General features: G+C 34.3%; 1 protein-coding gene across 1 annotated transcript; it reads right to left on the bottom strand.

Moving 5' to 3' along the window:
* Window positions 1-8532: 8532 nt before the first annotated feature.
* LOC134719639 (uncharacterized) lies at window positions 8533-18792 on the bottom strand. Its single transcript, XM_063582623.1, has 5 exons — window positions 18370-18792; window positions 17305-17392; window positions 16242-16415; window positions 10654-10869; window positions 8533-8838 (listed from the first exon to the last, which is right to left on the bottom strand). Exons 1-5 carry the CDS (start codon window positions 18712-18714, stop codon window positions 8618-8620), a joined length of 1044 nt encoding a protein of 347 aa, XP_063438693.1. The 5' UTR covers window positions 18715-18792; the 3' UTR covers window positions 8533-8617.
* Between the last annotated feature and the right edge of the window lie 5767 nt (window positions 18793-24559).

Below are 24559 nucleotides of genomic sequence, written 5' to 3'. Positions count from 1 at the left end.
TAAGGCACGAAGATGTTATTGTTACAGATCAGCTAAATTATCTATAGTAAAGGATCCTACAAATTAATGTAAGATAGTCACAGAAAATAATTATATTCATAAGTACGTCTGAGTCAGTGACAACCCTACAACAGATGTATCCATCGGATCGCCATTAATGATGGTGATACATGGCTGTGTACATAATGTATATACAACTCGTCTAAACATAAACCCAACAATGTTAGATCTGTAAATTTGCTTTCGCAAATTTATGTCCTTCCCTCGCCAGGATTCGAACCCATGCTACTGTGATATCGTGACACCAAGTCGCCTGCACTGCAGCCGTCCCGCTAGACCACACGACCACCTGGGCTCTCAAAAAAATAACTTTCGCTGGCCATGTGTTACCTTTCCACGTCAGTTTTAATCTATCGGCGTACTACAGTACATGCTATATAAGGCATGAAGATGTTATTGTTACAGATCAGCTAAATTATCTATAGTAAAGGATCCTACAAATTAATGTAATATACATTCAGAGAAAATAATTATATTCATAAGTACGTCTGAGTCAGTGACAACCCTACAACAGATGTATCCACATCGGATCGCCATCAATGATGGTGATATATGGCTGTGTACATAATGTATATACAACTCGTCTAAACATCAACCCAACAATGTTAGATCTGTAAATTTGTTTTCGCAAATTTTTGGTACTTCCCTCGCCAGGTTCTAACTCTCTCCGGCAAAATAGGAATTTGGAAAGGGTGGGGATTTTTCCTTATATATCCTCCTTGTTCGTACATATATAGCAGTCGAGTTTTCCTGTATGTATAGAATCTTGTATTCATATTTATTTGTTGTTTGTTTGAGTGTCGCTTTTTGGCTCTATAAATATTTTCATATGAGCGTCACTGATGAGGCTTATGTAAACGAAACGTGCGTCTGCTGTACTAAATTATAATCCTGGTACCTATTCGAGATGAAAGTTAATCCAAAATTTAACAACAGAAAAACGTCTCTGGTTGATGAAGTGTAGTTTAAATCATATATAAGCAACTCCTCCTAATTTGTTTGTCGGATACTGACCAAATTAATACAGTCGACGAAAACCTACCTTTAGATGCATTTAAAGGATTTTATATAGGTCTTATAAATTTTTTTTACCCAGGAATAGATGACCTTAGCTGTATTTTGCAAAGCTTTTAGGAATTATGGTCCTCAATGCTTTTCAACAGTGTTTGGCCTTTTAAACTTTTCTGGATTCGAGCGTCACTAATTAGTTCCTTGTAGACAGAATACGCGTCTGGCGTAAATACCATGTAATTTAGTCCGGGTATCTATGATGTGTTTATGTATTTACAATACTTGGGGTACTAGTATCTTTTTTTAGGTCACTCACGCTCTATTTTGCTACTCTTTATTTGTTGTTTGTTATGATTAGAAACACTAAACGCGTGCTGATTCTATACACAACATATCTGGAGCGCTTGAATAAAAATAAAACTGGAGCAATTCAAATACGAAGTCAAAAAAAACATTTCGAAGTCATTAATGTGATTAATTTATTCGACATTAGTTATTATAAAAAAAGAATTTTTAGACATTAATATTCTTCATCGTGGTGACCTTTACTTAGTGGTGCGACCATGATTGTCCCACAAAACGAGAGAATCTAAAAAATCATTGATATTGCCATTGCTTCCAACGTTTTTATGCCAACTTAGTAAACAAAATTATTCATGCAGGCGGAAACTCTCAGTTTACATTGTCTTGTTAGCAATCAATGTAATGAATATAAAGTGATCATCAATCATGGCATTGTATTAATTTACAAAGAAATTTGACCCGTTCTAAGAATTTCAAACAAGTAAATGATTGGTTACTTGATAACAAGTTATTCGAAAAGGTCTTCACTACAGTTCATCTCTTTAAATCATTATCGTCTAATTAAATATACATGTATTTCGAGATCTTAACTGCATGCAACTTTCAAGAAGTGGGAGGTTTAGCTGGTATGATTCTATGAATCTTATTCTGAAGATCTCAATCGCGAAAACTAGCCATTTAAACAAAATATATATTAAACATATTGACAACAAGTACTAACTTTTGTCATAACATATCTTCTTCTATCGTTTTTCAAGAAATATCGAAGAACACGTGTAAAGCTTGAAGTTAATTATAATCTTCAACAGAGTAGGTCAAATATTATGTGGAGCTTAGTTTACTCTTAAAAGCACCTGAGATCACATCCAACTTTTGTTTGTATTGGTTAGTCTTTAGTTTTCTAACAGGTGTCTTGTGTACTATTATTTGTCTGTTTGTCTTTTCCGTTTTTAAACATGACTTTGTTAGTGTATATTTGATCTATGAGTTTGAATACCCTGCGGTATCTTCCGACCTTCTTTATAGCAATTTCAACATGCCATATTTTTTCAGTGGATTTCGGAAATTAATTTGTCAATAAGTTATTTTCCTTTATTTAGAAATCTGCTGATTTTGACATTCGATACCATTGGCGTCACAAGCATCAATCATTGACTAAGACTATATTGACGTCACAAACATCAATCATTGACTAAGACTATATTGACGTCACAAACATCAATCATTGACTAAGACTATATTGACGTCACAAACATCAATCATTGACTAAGACTATATTGACGTCACAAACATCAATCATTGACTAAGACTATATTGACGTCACAATCATCAATCATTGACTAAGACTATATTGACGTCATATCTAGTAAAATTAAAAATGAAGTTACTCCTTTTATTTGACTGATTTAGTTCAAGATATCACTTCTTTCCTTTAGCATCATGAGCATGTTACATATTATCATTCTGCAGTGAAGTATGTGAAATGAATAATTTAATTGTATTATCAATTCAATGAAAACTAAATAAAAAATCTTGACAGACGCGATCAACCGCTTAAAAAAAGTCCCTGAAGAGCAAATTCTAATGAAACTTTAATATGATATGGAGTCAACTTTCACTATTATTTAAAGTTAATCAATATGGTTCTGCTACTATATCAATTTATTCTTTGTCACTGTTTACTATTTTAAAACGTAAAATGTATGTTATTACTATAAATAACTAATTCACGAAAGACAGCTGAGTTTTAAATGATATTAACTTAAATAAAGACAACAGTACTATACCGTTGTTAGAAGTCATCAATCGATTGAGAGAAAACAAATCCGGGAAAAAACTTAAACTGAAGAAACAAATCAATTATATCGGTGCCTTTTATAGCTGACTATGCGGTATGGGCTAAGCTCATTGTTGAGCACTGTACGGTGATCTATAGTTGTTAATATCTGTGTCATTTTTGTCTCCTGCGGACAGTTGTCCCATTGATAATCATACTATATCTTCTTTTATATATGACGCCCGACAAGCAAAAATGACCCTTATGGCAAAAATTATGAATTATCAGATTTTTAATTAATTGAACAGAAAATACTTATGCCAACACAATATAAAAAATTTGAAAACGATCGGTGAAAAATTAGTTTAGAAATTTCAATTTTGGTAAAACATGAAATGTGTTCTAACGTAAATTTCAACGTAACGTTGAAATCATACACTTTGACGTCGATTTAAGTTTGCTGCAATTTACAACTTTACTCTTCTCCTGGTGCTTGACAAAATATAAACTGATATCCCTTCCTAGCATATGGACGATTTTTTAATACATGTATAGATGTTCCTACGTAACACGTGCAGTTCTGACTGCATGAATATCTATGAAGAGTATCTATTTCTTTTTATTTTGTGCATTTTTTTTGCGAAATTAATTTGTGATTTATCATGAGCAACGATGAAATAATGGTACTTTCTTGTACCATAGAATAGGTTTAATCTAAATAGATAAAATTGGTTTCTAATCTATCCATTTTCTAAGAAGTTTCATCGTTCTCTTGCTTGCAATGTTAACCGACTTAACTTATTGATGATGATTTTGGAAGAATTCTGTCACATGCGATACAGTATCACAGTTTGATCGTCAATATTTTTGTTTAGCTTGACAAAATCTACCAAACGTTTAGTATGACCAAAGGCTTATTTTTCTAATATTGTCCAGTTACATGTAGCACACACAAAGCAAGATAATTAGTCATATACCGATAATTTTCTCCTACAATAACAGAACAATAAAGACTTTCATTTGTTGGATTTCAAATATATATTTTTCTTCTATTTTAGTAGAAATGTCAGTGTCATCTAAAATGTAATAAAAAAACCAACACTGAAGTGTGAACTCCTGATTCTTACAGGGCACTATCTGTTTTTCATGGGTGGTGTCTGTTTGTATTTATTTGATATTAAGGATCAAATTGACTAATTTCTACTCTTATTCGACCTTTCTCAGGTTCAGATTGAATCAATTCATATTGCCAGTTAAAACAGTTTGGCCATTCAAAATCAAATTGACAATAAAATTAGAAATGAAATATAGATAAAGGGGCTCATTGTGGGAAATTGTTGTGGAAGGTCAGTGTTTTGAACATTTAATCTTAGGGAGTGGAATGTATTTTGCCAATAGGGCGTTTAATACTGGTTTTCATTTACAGCCGATTCTATTGAGTGTGAAGGCAAAGGTAATATCTTTGGTTAGCTTGATTCGCGAATAGCTTAACCGTGAAGTCATTTTTAGTTCAGGTAAACTACACTCCTTTAAATGTAAACTCATCCTACAGATAACCAATCTATCTGTCTGTTATAAGACCAGGCTACTTCGAAAGGATGGTCGTATACCTTAGCTAACCAAAGTTAGTACCCTTGCCTACACACTCAATGAATTCGGCTGTAATTAATTTAATTGTTTCATATTTTTCATATCGGGGTCTTTTATAGCCGACGATACGGTATGTTTTATCTCAATGTTGAAGGCATATACGTACGACATGGGACTATTATACTAGTATAAGAGTCCCACCTACGACATAAGAATATATAGATGCAAATACTATGTGCAGACAGCAAGGCGACCAGACATTTGTTCATTCTGTTCAGTGGACAGATCTAGTCTATAAAGGCTCCGTGTTGAAGACTGTGCTTTGACCTATAAGGGTTTACCTTTTTAAATTATGACATGGATGGTGAGTTGTTTCATTGACACTCATACTCATCTTCTTATATGATTATCTACATCAAGTTCCATTTGTCTGAAATGCTGGTACATATGTGTCAAAACCTGACTGTTTTGATTCACAAGAACTTAAGATAACACAATCTGAGGTTCCGAGTCATGTCTGTTATGAGGTACTGTTTGTGGTAAACCATGCAGACTAGCCTAATTTTTCAAATATTGTACCATATTTGAAAATTCACTCAAACTTCTTTTAAAATTTTTATATTTTCTTTGATACTGTTGATGTGTTTAATCAAAGATTTTAAACGGGACTCTCGAATACTATAGGTAATAGAAATATTATACATCTCGACAAACTTATATGTCGTCAAAAGTTTATGTAAAATTTTGTTCGCTTTCGCTCTCCGTATCTAGAACGGGATTTATCTACGCCTTTTTATTTTAATTTACCCAATAAATACGTATGTTTGCCTTCTTTGAATAGTTCATTTCTACATGTATTATCTTCAATGTTATCGTTAAATGAGAACTGCAGCTGCGTGTGCAATTTCGTCCGTTTCAGATATATTTCTTTCAATAAATATATACGCATGTAAATGTTTACAAAACAAACTAAAACGCACGTTAAACTAAAAGTGATTTAAACGAAAAATAACATTTAAACACTTTATTAAATAACATTAAAAATATATCTCGAGTGCGAAATTTCAATCTGTCCGTCTTCGTAATAAATATTAACTACTTTTATGTATTTCTATAATTATAATAAGTTTCGTTGGATATCCCTTATCAAAGAAATTCGATTCGAAGTGAACTTGAAAATTTCATTATTATACAAAAGTAAAATAGATCGTTTTTTAAAATCTAAAGTACTGTATGACATTTCAAGATTGAAAAAAATATGAAGAACAACAAGATTATTTGATGTGATCTAATTATATGTTTTTTTTCAGCTTGTGCTGCCTCAATTAGTCCTTGCTTCATGTTTACAGGTCATTGTAATGTATCCAGCATCATCTTTTTTGAAAATTTACGCAACAGTGCAAAATTGCATTTGTTTCTGTTTCTGATTTGTACATGGCGTTTAAAAACTCCATTGAAAGTTTATTATCGGATTGTTAACCTTATCTTATCGTGAATTTAGAGATTTACACGACGGGTGATACAGTCACTGACTTCTGATCATTAAGTCAAAAACATCAATTTAAAAATTATCTTGTCGTTGTTGTATAACCTTTCGTACTGGAGTTGCATATTTATTTCAACAAAGTTAACAACTCAATTTAAGTCAAACAATATCCCGCATCTCGTATATTCACAATCAAACAAAATTAAGACAAATGAAACTGAACTGCGACCATTAAATAGTATACATATATTTGACAACATTGTAACAATGATTAACCAGCTTAAGCAATCTCGTGTATGCATCCAAAATTGTTTATCATTTTTCGAATCAGCTCAAGCCTCTAGCATCTTTTATTTTCTAATGATTACTGTTGTTCTTTCTTCCTTTCTTTGTTGTTTTGTTTCTTCATGGCCTTCCACACAGACCATTTAGGAATAAAATATTAATATAATATTTTTTCGAATGGAAGCAGAACACATTTATTTTGTTCACTTTTAGAAAATGGAAAACAATAATTACGATAAAACTTGTCCTAAATAAAATTGAGAAAGGAAAATTAATGCAGAATCTGTCAAACTGACAAAATCCTAGCCAAAGAATCGAATTGTTGGTTTATTATAGTTTTTGTGCCATATAAACCGAGTTAATTCCATCCCCTTTCCACTTAGAAAATGAATGCCGGAACCTCTAAAGCCGATTTTGCGATTCTAGTAGGAGATTTAAGTAAACTTTAAAGCATTTAAAACAAGTGAAACTTTTGAGTTACTGCTTACTGATGATACCCCCGCCAAAATATTTCGGTAAACAGGAAGTTGTTGGGTAATGAATCTGAAAACCCATTAAATGGCACGATATAACTGAATTATATAAACCCTAAAACCAAATTTCAGAAATCCTGTAATGAGACGAAAATATTCATGGGACGAACGGACGGACTGAATGGTCATGAATTGACTAAAGGACAGACAGAGGTAAAACAGTATACCCCCACTTTTTTTTAAAGAGAGTGATATAATTATGAACTGATATTTGTTTCATACTTACAGTTTTAAACGCATTGTAAATTTTTATGCCTCACCTACGATAGTTGAGGGTCATTATGTTTTCTGGTCTGTGAGTCCGCCGTTCGTTCGTTTGTCGTACCGTTCGTTCGTCCCAGTTCATGTTTAAGTTTTTGGTCAAGGTAGTTTTTGATGAAGTTGAAGTCTTGAAACTTAGTACACATGTTCCCTATAATATAATCTTTCTAATTTCAATACCTAATTAGAGTTTTTACCCCATTTTCACGGTCCACTGAACATGGAAAATTATAGTGCGAGTGGGGCATACGTGTACTTGGGACACATTCTTGTTTGATATATTTTCTGATAAAATACTCACAGAATGTTTTCATTTGAACAAATTGGTTTATTGTTTTATGTACAATCAAAAAGTAAATATTGCGAATTAAAGCGTGGCAAAATAAAAGACAAAAAATTTCAGACAGACTTTCTTCTCTGTCGTACTTAATTTCTTGTTAGCAAACTCTCTCGTGTGATTAACCATGCAAGATTTTCCGCATTTGGCATGCATAATGATGTTGTGCCAAATATTAAATTATTTTCTTGGGTTCTTTATACAATAACTTCTTGCCGTATTAAAAGTATAAAAGAAATCTAGCTGCGGAACTAAAAACTTTTAGTGTTTTTTTAGAAAATATTTAAGTTTTTTTTTTTTCACACAACAAAGGTATTATTTATATATTGTAGAAGGTTAATACGTAAATCATCACATATCGTGGTACTATGTCATCAATGAGACTTGCTGATGTGTGGAATTTTATTATATTGTTTATAAAACATTCTTCTCAAGACAGTAAGAATATACAGCGTGTCAAAACAAGCATTTGAAAAGTTTTAATAGAAATTTATCACAAAATTAAATTTAAAATCGTAAATACGGCATTATTTTACAGAAGTATTTTAATGAATTAATATAAGAATATACTATTTAGTTCACATGGATAACGCTATGTTTAGAAAAAATATCTCAATTCCAACGTGCAATTTATCGGTTTGTTCTACGTTACATTCTAGCGTTGACTACCGATAACGACGTCAAATGCGATAAGGGTGGTTTTTGCTTGACGGGCGTCATATATAAGAAGAAAGCAACGAAACAACAGATTCACATATCTAAAATACTTAACCTTAACTATTATGTATAACATTTACTATAAACCCTACTCCAAACTTCACTGATGTATGTCATTCAGTTGTTTCAACGTTATAGTTATTATATAGTTTTATTAATATTTGCATTCACATTTGCCAAAACTGCAATGTTATGGTTACAGTTCAATATCTTGATTATCAGCTGTAAAAGATTTGCAATAAATAAGATAAACAAAGTCACATGTTAAAACCGTACACTTCAACTTCAGCAAGATGAAAAAAATGTAGTCCATTTTCTACACTCGTTAATTTAACTTTTTGTCCTTCCGGAAGTGAGGAACATTGTGTTTCGATGACTTGTGCATCTACTGCATTACCAATAAACTGACCACATAGCACCATGTTAGATGTATTTAAGCTGTCACCGACATGAATAAGCATTTTTCTGAGTCGACCATCTAAAATAAAGAATGAAAGTTCTTATCGAATCTAAAAAAATAGTTGTCGACTGTAATCTTTCGTACATGTAGCTATGCACAAACATTAAAACGTGTGACAAGTATAGGAATACCACACAATGAATAAATGATTAACAGCAATCCAAAAAAGAATACTGTGAACATAAGCACGGCGTTTTGTAAGAAAACTTGAGACATATTATCCGCGAAGCATCACGGAAGAAACTGACATTAGATATAACTGATATTCTCTGAACTTTCATTGGTGAGCAAAGGGCAGACAAACGGAAGCAGTAATTGTAGTTGTTAGTAATTAAGTATTATTACCTGTATTGACATGAGTTTACCTTTTAAAATTTGCTTTGGTTTGCATGTGTTTACAAATCAAACGAATGCGCAAAATGTAACCAAAAGTGGCACACAAACGTTATGATTTCAGCGCAAAAATGTAATGGTTACGCGCACAAACGTAATGCACAGGTAACAATTGACCTGATATTTTGGTCATTTATCTTTCTAATATATTTAGAGACAGTGAAAACCGCATTTTTAAACGTTTCCCAATCGGCTTTCCTCGGGTCTCTTCTATTCACATCCATGCTTCATGTCAATATACATTTAACAGAAGCTATCACAATCAGTGAACGATTTCCTTTCTTTGGACAGGCAAATGAAAATTGTACAAGGCCATGATTTTGACTAATCACCTAACCCACATCTTAAAATATGCGAATAAAATTAACTACAATCAGTAGGTTCTTCATACCATGATAAAGGGTTTGAAATTCAGTCTTCGGTCCACTAGAGTAAGATGTTTTGTTTGATAAGGTCTGCGTTTTTATTTATTTCACACAAAATGACACCCATGACAAATGCAGCATATTGCAGTCCACGTGATAAGTATTAAATTCCCCCAGTCAACCTATTTGGTGCCTTACAAATAAATAAAATTTGTGATGATTTTGCTATAGCAAAAATAATAAATTTGTAGATTCCTTAATCGAAATTTTTGTCCTGCTTGCGACGAAAGTCTGACAAAACGAGACATATGAGTCACTTTTTTGGAGGCACTGGCGGAGTCAGCGGCATCTACAATTGTTTTCTGCTTAAATCAGTTTAATAGGATTGATTGATTGATTGTTGGTTGCTTAACGTCCAGTGAGTTGAATAGGAATAACTTGTTATAGATTGATCATATTTTCTATACAGTTGCATCTTCATTATTACAAATCAGTTTAAAGACTATTTTGAGACCATGCTCAATAGATCATAGTCCTTCGACAGGCGAGACTTATTTAGTCATGACCCCGGGAATATTCATTAATTAGAAATGATACGGTTTACAAGATTGTCTTTTTTTAGATTTAGAATTTTCTGCTAACACATTAGTAAAAAGAGTATTAGAGATTAATTCTGCTGCTGATGAAGTGTTTATCCAAATTGGTATCATCCTTTCAGTAGTAAGTGCTGAAGTATTAAAGCATACTTGATATAATTTCACCCGTGATCAATTGAGAAAATATTGGAAAGAAATTGTGTGAATCCCTCAGGCAAAACTTAATGTAGATGGATTCGGATATTTTGCCCAAGTACGTATTTATGATATCTTTCGACTTGTGTAATGAGAGTGGTACTGAAAGCAAATCTGGGGGGGAAAATCGGACTCACAAACTTTAAAAATATTTTTTTTTCATTCACAAATAAAATGAAAATTAAATTAAATTGTAGATAGCCAACTTGTTGGCTATATAAAAAAACATTCAATATATACTCGTTTACATGTAAAATCAATATTTAAAACAAATCTCTACTTACCACAGAGGTACCCACAACCTATCCTATTTGTACTGATCACCTTCTGTATCTTGTATACATTGCCGAGATCGACCCACCAGTAAGGTTCGAATTCAGCAGTAGTATGGAACATATTGCTACGTTCTTTAATTCCATCAACCCCATGTCCTGGTGTGTAAGGTGGCAAATTAGTACTCTCTCCTGTTGTCTTGAGTTTAGACACAATAGATCCTTCTCCTATACGAATATTAAATACATATCATTATATTGTGTACTTTAGTCGCGAGTCCTTACGCGTATTTTCGCGTATTTGGTAGTGTCGACATTTTAAAAAAAACATGAAAAAGACTATCGATTATCCGATAAAAGACGCCTACATCATGAACATTGGTGAAAGTTTGTCCTATTCTTTCTGCTGTTATATAATACAAAGTTGAATGAAATAGTATAACGGTCATTGAGACAACTCACCACAAGAGACCATAGGACACAAACAAAAACATCTATAGGTAATTGTAACAATGAGTAAAATCCATTCTGCGTAGTCAACTAAAAAAGTCACGAAATGACGAGTATTATTTGTTCATGTTCAAAATAATGACAAAAACTATTTTGATAAACAGCAACAAACGACAACCATTGAATTACAGTTTACATTCGATCTATGAGTTTGACTGTCCCTCAGTTATCTTTCGCCCCTCTTTTACCTGATCCTGACTTGAGACAGGCACATTCATACATATAATATTATGATAGAGGTGTTGAACACTGGGCGAAATTGCATCACTTATACTTTTAAAATTTCCGGAAAATTAAGTTTAAATTATGTATATTGTATAGAAATTTATTAAGCCAAAATAAAAAGTAAATATCAAGTTGTTTTTGCGAAATACATTCGAGAAAACTTGGTTTTGTATGATTTTTAAATTATATTAACTTCAAAAAAGACAACAGTAGTATACCCACCGTGTAGAACGCAACATGTGGGATGTTTTCTTTGTTTTCTCAAACACCTTTTCCTTGTTTTCTATGTTGCAGATATAATGGCTTTATGTTCAAGTTTAAGGATTAAAACTACTTTTGACGATTTTGTCCCGTATCATCTATATATAAATGAATTGCTATCAAGTAATTAAACCAAATGACAGCTTCTTAGAAAATATTCAGTTGTTTTAAAACTCAGTCTACATCAACATATGATTTGTCACTCGGGATGTCAGATGTATGTCTCAAGATGGAGAAGCATTTATTTTTTGGTATAAGGGCCTACTCGGTAGTCTGGCATTTACATTAAAAAGACAGGTATCAGTGTGGTAGTATGGCATCCTCAGTAAAAAGAAAAGTGCCAGTGCGGTAGTCTGGCATCTTCAGTAAAAAGAAAAGTACCTGATCGATAGGCTGGCCTCTACATTAAAAATACAAGTGCAAGTGCGGTAGTCTGGCATCTATATTAAAGAGACAACTGTTTTTGCGGTAGTCTGGCATCTACATTACAAAGACAAATGTATGTGCGGTAGACTGATATCAACATAACGGAGACAAGTGCCTGTGCGGTAATCTGGCAGATACATTACAAAGACAAGTGCAAGTGCAGTAGTCTGGCATCTACATTACAAAGACAAGTGCATGTGCGGTAGTCTGATATCAACATTAAGGAGTCAAGTGTCTGTGCGGTAATCTGACAGATACATTTAGGAGACAAGTGCAAGTGCAGTAATCTGACATCTACATTGCAAAGACAAGTGCATGTGCGGTAGTCTGGTATCTACATCACAAAGACAAGTGCATGTGCGGTAGTCTGGTTTCTTCATTAAGGATAAAAGTGCCTGTGCGGTAATATGGCATCTACATTACGGAGACAATGTGTGTGCGGTAGTCTGGGACCAACATTGAGGAGACAAGTGTCTGTGCGGTAATCTGGCAGATACATTTAGGAGACAAGTGCAAGTGCGGTAATCTGACATCTACATTACAAAAAACAAGTGCAAGTGCAGTAGTCTGGCATCTTCATTACAAAGACAAGTGCATGTGCGGTAGTCTGATATCAACATTAAGGAGTCAAGTGCCTGTGTAGTAATCTGGCATATACATTGTGGAGACAAGTGCATGTGCGGTAGTCTGGCATCTACATTACAAAGACAAGTGCATGTGCGGTAGTCTGATATCAACATTAAGGAGTCACGTGTCTGTGCGGTAATCTGGCAGATACATTTAGGAGACAAGTGCAAGTGCGGTAATCCGACATCTACATTACAAAGACAAGTGCATGTGCGGTAGTCTGGTATCTACATCACAAAGACAAGTGCATGTGCGGTAGTCTGGTCTCTAAATTAATGAGACAAGTGCCTGTGCGGTAATCTAACAGACAAGTGCATGTGCGGTAGTCTGGCGTCTACATTAAGGTAAGGAGACAATTGTCAGTGTGGTAGGCTGGCATCTACCTTACAAAGAAAAGTGCCAGTGCGGTAGTCTGGTATCTTCAGTAAAAAAGAAAAGTACCTGATCGGTAGGCTGGTATTTACATTTAAAGACAAGTGCAAGTGCGGTAGTTTGGCATCTATATTAAAAAGACAAGTGCATCTGTGGTAGTCTGGTATCTACATCACAAAGACAAGTGTCTGTGCGGTAATCTTGCATATACATTTAGGAGACAAGTGCATGTGTGGTAGTCTGGCACCTACATAAAGGAGACAATTGCCTGTGTGGTAGTCTGGCATCTACATTAGAAAGAAAAGTGCTAGTGCGGTAGTCTGGTACATGTATCTTCAGTAAAAAGAAAAGTATCTGATCGGTAGGCTGGCCTTAACATCAAAAAGACAAGTGGAAGTGCGGTAGTTTGGCATCTTTATTAAAAAGACAAGTGCATCTGCGGTAGTCTGGTATCTACATCACAAAGAAAAGTGTATGTGCGGTAATATGGCAGATACATTTAGGAGACAAGTGCAAGTGCGGTAGTCTGACATCTACATCACAAAGACAAGTGCATGTGCGGTAGTCTGGTATCTACATTAATGAGACAAGTGCCTGTGCGGTAATCTGGCAGACAAGTGCATGTGCGGTAGTCTGGCACCTACATTAAGGAGACAATTGCCTGTGTGGTAGTCTGGCATCTACATTAGAAAGAAAAGTGCCAGTGCGGTAGTCTGGTACATGTATCTTCAGTAAAAAGAAAAGTACTTGATCTGTAGGCTGGCCTTAACATCAAAAAGACAAGTGGAAGTGCGGTAGTTTGGCATCTATATTAAAAAGACAAGTGCATCTGCGATAGTCTTGTATCTACATCACAAAGACAAGTGCATGTGCGGTAGTCTGCTATCCACATTAAGGAGACAAGTGCCTGTGCGGTAATCTGGCATATACATTTAGGAGACAAGTGCATGTGCGGTAGTCTGGCACCTACATTAAGGAGCAATTGCCTGTGTGGTAGTCTGGCATCTACTTAGAAAGAAAAGTGCCAGCGCGGTAGTCTGGTACATGTATCATCAGTAAAAAGAAAAGTACCTGATCGGTAGGCTGGCCTTAACATCAAAAAGACAAGTGGAAGTGCGGTAGTTTGGCATCTTTATTAAAAGGACAAGTGCATCTGCGGTAGTCTGGTATCTACATCACAAAGACAAGTGTCTGTGCGGTAATATGGCAGATACATTTAGGAGACAAGTGCAAGTGTGGTAGTCTGACATCTACACCACAAAGACAAGTGCATGTGCGGTAGTCTGGTATCTACATTAATGAGACAAGTGCCTGTGCGGTAATCTGGCAGACAAGTGCATGTGCGGTAGTCTGGCATCTACATTAAGGAGACAATTGTCAGTGTGGTAGTCTGGCATCAACATTACAAAGAAAAGTGCCAGTGCGGTAGTCTGGTATCTTCAGTAAAAAAGAAAAGTACCTGATCGGTCAGCTGGTATTCACATTTAAAAGACAAGTGCAAGTGCGGTAGTTTGGCATCTATATTAAAAAGACAAGTGCATCTGCGGTAGTCTGGTATCTACATCACAAAGACAAGTGCAAGTGCGGTAATCTGGCAGATACATTTAGGAGACAAGTGCAAGTGCGGTTATCTGACATATATATTACAAAGACAAGTGTATCTGCAGTAGTCTGGTATCTTCATCACAAAGACTGTGCGGTAATCTGGCAGAAACATTTAGGAGATAAGTGCAAGTTCGGTAATCTGACATATACATTTCAAAGACAAGTGCATGTGCGGTAGTCTGGTATCTACATTCAGGAGACAAGTGCCTGTGCGGTAATCTGGCATATACATTTAGGAAACAAGTGCATGTGCGGTAGCCTGGCATCTACATTAAGGAGACAATTGCCTGTGTGGTAGTCTGGCATCTACATTAGAAAGAAAAGTGCCAGTGCGGTAGTCTGGTACATGTATCTTCAGTAAAAAGAAAAGTACCTGATCGGTAGGCTGGCCTTAACATCAAAAAGACAAGTGGTCGTGCAGTAGTTTGGCATATATCTTAAAAAAACAAGTGCATCTGCGGTAGTCTGGTATATACATCACAAAGACAAGTGCCTGTGCGGTAATCTGGCCTTTACATTAAAAAGACAAGTGCATGTGCGGTAGTTTGGCATCTACATTAAAAAGACAAGTGCATATGCGGTAGTCTGGCATCTATATCAAGGAGACAAATGCTTGTGTTGTAATCTGGCAGATACATTTAGGAGACAAGTGCAAGTGCGGTAATCTGAAATCTACATCACAAAGACAAGTGCATCTGCAGTAGTCTGGTATCTACATCACAAAGACAAGTGCATGTGCGGTAGTCTGGTATCTACATTAAGGAAACAAGTGCCTGTGCGGTAATCTGGCATATACATTTAGGAGACAAGTGCATGTGCGGTAGTCTGGCACCTATATTAAGGAGACAATTGCCTGTGTGGTAGTCTGGCATTTACATTACAAAGAAAAGAGCCAGTGCGGTAGTCTGGTATCTTCAGTAAAAAAGAAAAGTACCTGATCGGTAGGCTGGTAGTTACATTAAAAAGACAAGTGCAAGTGCGGCAGTTTGGCATCTATATTAAAAAGACAAGTGTATCTGCAGTAGTCTGGTATCTACATCACCAAGACAAGTGCATGTCCGGTAATCTGGCAGATACATTTAGGAGACAAGTGCAAGTGCGGTAATCTGACATATCCATTACAAAGACAAGTGCATGTGCGGTAGTCTGGTATTTACATCACAAAGGCAAGTGCATGTGCGGTATCTACATGAAGGAGACAAGTGCCTGTGATTATACATTATACTTACAATTTCAATTATAGTTATATCTAGTCATTGCTGTTGGTGCACAATTGTACGAAACAGGTTATTCTCATTTCATACCTCAATTAGATGTTTAAAGGTATAACTATATTTTCATTTAGTTATACAAGTATGAGTTTTTATTTTTTTTACTTTCAGTTATAAAAGAAGAATAAATATATAAATTAAAACCGGCAATTAAGACAAAGTAAGATAGCAATAAGAAAGAGAATATCAAGAGACAAAACTTGAGAAACAAACCCCTTTTACTGCTGTAATTCGTGTATGGGTAAATGGAAAGCCTTGTATAAGTAGGGAAACCGGTTGTGCTAAAACTACAAAATCCCTTACCACAAATAAACAAAGATGTCCATATTCCAGTATCACGACAGACGGCAAAAGGTTTCCCAGACATTTTCATTCCATCAGCACACTTATACATCATGCCGTGTCCTAGGTCTCTAGAAAGTCCAAATGGTTCATCCAGCACAGCATTTTCTACAACTCTGGGTTTTCCGATACAATCTAAGAATATATTACAATGTCTCATCCTTTCAGATACCTGACCGAGAATGCGGATTTAAAATGCAAAATTCATTTCTTTTTGTATAAATGAGTGAACCATTAATATCACGTTCGTTCCCACTACATTTCATAAGAACAGACTATAAATGGTTTACTTTTTAAATTGTTATTTGGATGGAGAGTTGTCTCATTGGCACTCACACCACATCTTCCTATATCTATATAAAATGTCATATTTCTTTTCCTAAAGAAGTATTTTTAAGTACCATTGCAAATTCACTTGTAATATTTTTCTTAATACACCTTACCTTTATATAACACAAGGTACCTAATTCGCATTTTTGAAAGAAAAAAAATACACCCGGTGGTGTACATACGTTATGTTTCAATTTCCCGATCGTCTGCATCAATAAAACTGTTGTTGACGTCTACATAATAGTGTATTCCATGCCTACCGTTGTTGTCGGAATCATTTGCGGCTTGCCTTTCCAAGTATGTCAACCTAAACTATTTTAAACCACATTCGATTGGAAATATAAATCTCGCAGAAAATGGTTAATTATAATTATACATTTTGTAACTTATTCTTCTCTTACACATCTCTTTCTAGAGTTATCTCATTGTGTGCGTAAAGTCCCGAGAGTATGTGAATGACATTGATGGAAATAGGACATGTAAATCTAGAAAAAGGAACTCGTATCTTATTAGACATACCTCAAGTGACGCTTCGGATTTTTCAGAGACAAGAGACTGTGCGGTTGTCTGGCATACACATTATAAAAACAAGTACTTGTGCGGTAGTTTTGCGTCTAAATTATACATACGTTTTGTCAGAAACAAGACCATCATTTATTTACAACGCAAGATATCTGTACACCTTGATACTTACACGCTTTTTCACATGTCAGTCCATCTCCCTTCAGAACACATTTGTATCCATCAGAACAAATATGTCCAGCACATTTCCCAACCAGTGCCTGTAAGACATAAGTTCATGAGATTTTGTTTTGAAATTATGAGACTATGAATAACATTAAACTGCTGGGAAATATTTTGAAAGTAAGAAATGAGAAAGAAAAATTTTGTAACAACTTTTTAATGAGATATTTAGAATTACATTACACAAATCTGATAAATAGTCTCTGTAATGCCGATTTCAAAATGTCAAGACTTAATCTCTGTTAATCCGATTCGTACGGTATGAACATTCAATAGCGTAACGAATTAGTTAAGATATGCATACCTCATACGCGACTAAAAGTATACCAGTACTACTAAAAAGTATTGCGACGAGATTATATAATCTTATAATCTACTTGCATTATAATATTTTTATATGTATTTAGATGATGTTAAATGTTATGTTGAATGTATGCCCACCTAGGAGCGTTATATATTTCGATCTGTGTGTTCGTTCATCCGTCTGTCCCGCTTTAGATTTAAGTTCTTGGTAAATGTACATGATGTAGTTTTTAATAAAGCTGAAATCAAACAACTTGAAACTATTATTACACAGCTTCTCTTTAAAATGATATGTGTTTACTTTTAATGCCAAATTATAAATTTGACTCAATTTCACGGTCTATTGAACCTAGAAAATCAAAGTGGGAGTTCTATGGCACATTCTTCTTTGAGATAGTTAAACAGGTGTTTTAACGGTCAGCTTGATGTTTCCTATATATATTCGCCAACTAATCATGATAGATAAAGTGCAGGAAATGCTTAACTTTCCGGAACACCTGATTTCACTCGTAGTTTTTAATGGAGTTCGTGTTGTTTTTAATTATTATTCATAACGGTTGATGTAAATGTCGTTTGGTTTTGTGAGTCTTTGATTACTCCTTGGTTTTGATTGTTAATGTCATATATTACAATAATATAATAATATGTTTCATTTTTTGTGTAATTTTGGAGATAAGTTGTCTAAGATATCAAATAATGTTTATGCATTTACCCTTGACCATGAAGATATCTTTGACGTAAAGCATCCATGTTCTTGTACCAGTTCCACTTCCAGGTTTATATTTCCATTTAAATCACACATTTTCCAGTCACGTCTGTAACTAACACTCGAACACGTAGACGTTTTCATACATTCTTTAAGACAAGTAAGAAAACTGATTCTCGGTAATCTACGTAAGGCAGCATGGCGATAACATTGGCCATAAATTATTTCCCCTTGGTTAGAAATTTGCGGATTTTGACATTCGATATCATCGGCTTCACATACGTCATCCATTGACCAAGAGCGTATTGACGTCACATATAGTAAGATACAAAATGACGTTACTCCTTTCATTTGAACGAATTAGTTTTATCAGATCAAAATATCAATGTTTTCCTTAAGCATGTTAAGAATCCTCATTCTGCAGTTAAATATGTGAAACAACTAATTCTATTATCAATACAATAACAATAAAATATTAATGACATATTATGCAATCAGCCATTAAAAAGGAAAAGTTCCGGAAGAGAAAATTCTAATGAAAAGTTGATACAACAGGAAATTTACTTTTAATATTATCTAACGTTAATCAATACGGTTGTGCTACTTTATCAATATATTATTTTGCTTTTGTCACAGTTTTTCTATGTTAGATAGTTATAAGTTTGTAATAATTATAATTAACTATTTCGCATTGGTATAAATCATTACTTCCAAGCTTTGGTATCCACGGAAAAAAGATGTTGTGTTTTATAAATATGCTAATGATTTTTTTGTGAACATATGGCCTGGTCATACATGAAAACAATATTAAGGGAATATATATTTATACATGTGTGTAGATAAAACAAATAAATAATAAAACTACTTTAAAATGTATGTTCATTTTGTAGTCACCTTAATGTATCTGCTTGAAAAAAAAGCTGTATATATATACAGAACAGTATTAATCCATACATATAAGCTTAAAGTAAACACAATCTAATAAACCATATATGGTATAATTGGCATGATATACTTGTGTCCGACTAACTGCATAGCTTTGGGTTATTTTTTTATTAAATTTCCATTTCACTAGACATCCCGTATTCAGTGGTTATTTTTTTCACGAACCCCTAGTGTCCGACTAGTTTTTGTACTCGTATCAAACGGAACTCATACAGAGTCTTATATGGGCGGTTTTTTAATTTCACTTTCAAATCAACTGTAGATGTCTTTTGTTTAAACATATTGATTTATAGTGGATTGGGAAACAAGTTATTACTGTGGACTTATTTATTTTCGTGGGTACCAATTTTCGTGGATTAAGAAAAACTTGCATATTCGTGGATATTCAATTTTGTGGTTTTGCTGAAGACTGCATACACACCTATAGAAAAATTATCCTTCGTTGAATATTTAATTTCGTGGTTTGACTGTGCCCACGAAATCCACGAAAATTCGTATCCAACGAATAATAATGAATCCACAGCACAACATATTATTATCCCTTTTCACTTCACGGGTGCGGATGCTGCCTTTAAGCTGCATCAGCCTACATTTTTTAGAAATCTTCATGGGTGTCTTTTACGTGCAAGAGATATTCTTTCTCTCTTAGCACGGGTTATCCATTACTCGTCCGCTTCTGATGGACTATCTTCGTCTCTCAAGACCATACTTGCGAATGGTGTTAAGGGAGAGCCGAAAATGCAGTGCCTGAAAGTGTAGATGTCTTATCAACCAATAACACTCTATTCAGCGAGTGTTTTCGTCTCATATATCTTGATGAACGTGTTTTACAAAAACAAGTAATTCACAAACAACAAAATAGTGTCGAAAGATACAGGAGAAAAAGTCAATCCATAAATTGAAAATACATTTACAACGCCATGAATAAAAATGAAAAAGATAAACAGACAAATACCAGAACACAAGACACAACATAGAAAACTAAAGACTCAGCAACACGAAACTCACCAAAAAACTGAGGTTCATCTCAAGTCCTCCGAAAGGGTAAGCAAATCCTGCTCCACATGTATCACCCGTCGTGTTGCACATGTTATTTCAAACCCGGTAAATAGTCTTATTCGGTAGGTCACATTAATGAAAGGGAAAGGGATTGTAGTTATGACGTGAGGAACATATCCGATATCATCTATGAAACGGTTATGCCATAACGGTCAACCAACTAGTGATGGCGTTCTTAAAATTTACTATGGGATGATTTCAACTTATTTATCTGGGACTCTTTGGTTAATAGCTTACTTGAGAGCAGCAACCCTCTATCAAGGATATCATGATAGGACATATAAGCCCGGGAATATTGTATCAATTGGGAGACTGTGCAATACCCATCACACAACATTTAGAGGGATATCATATGCCTCACAGCATATCTTGAATTTAATAAACTCGTCATATATAACAGACTAATAATTGACTGAGAGATATACTACCTTTTTTAACCATTTATTTATTACAAGTATTGTATTTTTGCAGTGGCATCATTCTTACAAGTAAACATTTATATTTAAATGTTTTTAAACTAAACGAACCAAGTGTTCTAGGTAATTCTACTTAAATCACAAGCCAGTCACCACTAAGTGTGTCGAGTTGGAACCCCGCTAGTGCGGGTGCACTCGACTTTAATCATAGTTAACTAGAATTGTCAATTTCCACATCGAAGTTTTGTGGTTTCTCTATACACTCCGTCTTTCTCCTCCAACAAAAACTGGCCGCAACAAAATAACCCAAAGTGGCACTCAAACGTGGGGTTAAGGAGGCTCGCGGATATAACATTTTCAGGGGAAAAAAAATAAAAAAATCATAACAAATGTTATCTATCACCTTCATTGAAACGCAAAGTTTAGAATATAACCTGTTATTTTTCTCAATTGACGAAGAACCCATTGTAGAAGAGACAGAGGAAAATAAAGTAACAGATAGTAAGGAGGCTGGTCATGTGGTAGGGTGTCACTACGAGAAAATGAACACTGTATGGAAACATTTTGAAAATTTTGGAGAAGGAAATGAAATTTGAAGATGCAAAAAGCTTTAAAATGGAAAAGGCGTACCGATTAGGGAGACGTAAAGATGGGGCGGATAAACCGAGGCCAATAGTGGTGAGATTTAGCAGCTTGTCTGATATGTCAAAAGTGAAAAATGCATCGAGAAGATTAAAGGACTCGAAATTTGGTATAAGCCCTCAATATCCTCGTGAAATAGTCGATCGAAGGAGAAAACTTGTCCCTATAATGTTAAAAGAGCGGAAAAAGAAGAAAACGGCATATATTGTAGGTGACAAATTGTACGTTAACGGAGAATTGTGGGAAGGATAGGAAAAAGCAGAGTGTGATGAAAATGTGCCTGATTTACGGAAAGATGTTATTAGTATCTTTTCTTGGAATATTTCTAAAGGTTTAGTTCGAAAATTGTCTGATCCAGAGTTTCTACAAATAGTGCTTAAATATGATGTGTTGTGTTTTTATGAATGTTGGGTCAAGTGCCCAGAGCAGTTTGAAATAAATGGTTATAGTAAAAAACACCTGCCTAGAGCAAAGTACAATGGCGGGGGTATAGTGTTATTCTATAAGAAATGGCTGAATCAATATATTGATATAATAAAATGTGAAGCAGATTGTATGATTTGGTTGAAGGGGTTTAAATTGTCGCGCCGTCTGCGCATAAAGTTGCGCATTGATATCGTAAGTGATGTACATTGTCGTAATTTTCCATAACAGTAAAATATGATCATTAAAATAATCTTTTTTATTCAAATGCATTGAGAAAGAGTTGAATAACTTTTAAAATGCAATTTTAGAACTTAATAAAATTTATTGTTACAATTGTCATTGTTGAAATAGGACTTCCGTTTCAGAACAATATCCGTGTCGAACAACAAAACAATGACCCCCCCCCCTTTTTCAGGCTAATAATTAATTATAAATGCAACCAAAGGCATAGCTCATGGTACTTTTATCATGTAATAGATTTGAAATTTGTGGACCTGAGAAATATGTCATCTGCATAGGGTTCAGACCATTGAGGTTTGGAGAAAAGGTCTGATATGATTAATGAAAGTAAACAGGTAAAGGTTTGTATACATGTAATACACCTTATCGCTATTTGTCCGCTAATACTGGATATCAGACAGGTTCCCATAAAATTTTGACGTCATAAAACAAAATATCTGATGCCACAATGGAAAAGTGATTGTTGAATGCGTCAAAAGGTCAAGCGACAAATGGCCGGCCGAGTAGGTTAATAGCGATAAGGTGTATTGCATGCATATGCAAACAAAATGTTCTTGTTGTAAACCTGGAGTATTCGAATGTGAATACAGTTGATTTTGCCCGGATTCCAGTTATAACATTTTTGGTTAAGCATGCACACTTAAAATTAAGACATGTTAGAACAAATTCATCTATATAAATAAGATGTGGAATGGTTGCTTGGATGAGACAACTTCAATGTATCCAAAAGGGACCAAAATGGCACCTACATAAACAGCTATAGGTCACCGTACGTCCTTCAACAATCAGCAAAGCCCATACTGCATACATGTATATACTAGTCAGCAATGAAAGTAGATATAGGAAGATGTGGTGTGAGTGCCAATGAGACAACTCTCCATCCAAATAACAATTTAAAAAGTAAACCATTATAGGTTAAAGTACGGCCTTCAACACGGAGCCTTGGCTCACACCGAACAACAAGCTATAAAGGGCCCCAAAATTACTAGTGTAAAACCATTCAAACGGGAAAACCAACGGTCTAATCTATATAAACAGAAAGGCCCAGATTTTACAATGTACATAATGTACATGTACAACAATTCAAACAAGAAAACAAACGGCCTTATAATTATTTGTATATAAAAAAAAATGAAAGAAAAACAAATATGTAACTCATAAACAAATTACAACCACTGAATTACAGGCTCCTGACTTGGGACAGACACATACATGAATAATGTGGCGAGTTTAAACAAGTAAGCAGGATCTAGACCGTATAAATTATTTTTTTAAATGAATCATTTCACAATTAATCTACCTTTCTTACCAATGGTCTGGATTGAGGGTCCTTCATTTCATTCCTATCTAATTCTTTATACCATTTAAATCATTATGTTTCGCCATTTTTCTGTACCTCTTATAATTTAACAACTAGTTTTTCTTCATTGTATGTATGTCTATTTTCTTTATTTATAAATGTATTGTGAACATTACATGCATTATTCTCTATTCTTTAAAACTTTTCCTTACCCCCCTATAATATATTTGATCCTATAGAATCTTCATGAGAGAAAAACAAAACGTTTACTACCTAAACAGGAAAAGTGGTCTTGTCATAAAGTGATATTTTTCTAAATTTAAAAGTTTGTTAGGGGTCTACACAGTTATTTCGAAGTGCATTTCTATAAATTTGTTAAAGACATTAAATGCAAACTTTAAAAAATTACAGCTGCGCTAAGTGGGTGTCATATTCTCTTGATGGCTTAAGACATTTTTTAATGTTTTTTAGCTGGTTCATTCATGATCAAAAGTTACAGTATAATATATAATCTTTAAATACTTTTTCTTTAAGGCATATTTATTAAAGGTGTATGATAATAATATTTCAAGATATGTTATCAAATTTACAAAAATGATTATATAATTGATTTCCATGTGAATCTCACGGTAATGTTCACACAAGAGTAATTATTTTGTAAATAAAGATAAAATCAAAGGATGTTCCTAAAATGTATCTAATAGGATAGTAGGAACTAACATGTATCTGACATGTAGAATGTTTAATAATTATTCAAATTATACAAATGTATAAGTATGTGCCTTTTAGCATGTTTAGAAGGTTTTAGAATGAAAAAAGGGGGAGGCTTGTATGAAGAGGTGATATTTTCCTGCAATTTAAAACCTCGTGAATGTTTTTGTTGTATAAAAAATCCCAGTGGCGGATTCAGAATATTTCAAAAGTGGGGGCTCACTGACTCCCCAAATGGGGGCCCGCTCAGGTCATGCTCCAGTGATTCCCTATATAATTAACCAAATTTTTCCGAAAGCTGCCTCTGAATCCTCCCATATGTTTATAATGTACTTTAAATAAAAAGGAATCTTCGAACAATGAACAACTTCTGTCATTTATTTTGCTATAAATAATCTCTTGGATGGCCGCTGACCCGCAAATTTTATTTCAATTTTATAAAATAGAGACATCAAGC

Source organism: Mytilus trossulus, chromosome 5, assembly GCF_036588685.1.
Source record: "Mytilus trossulus isolate FHL-02 chromosome 5, PNRI_Mtr1.1.1.hap1, whole genome shotgun sequence".
Lineage (NCBI taxonomy): Eukaryota > Metazoa > Mollusca > Bivalvia > Mytilida > Mytilidae > Mytilus > Mytilus trossulus.
This window is presented reverse-complemented; position numbering and strand designations above follow the sequence as displayed.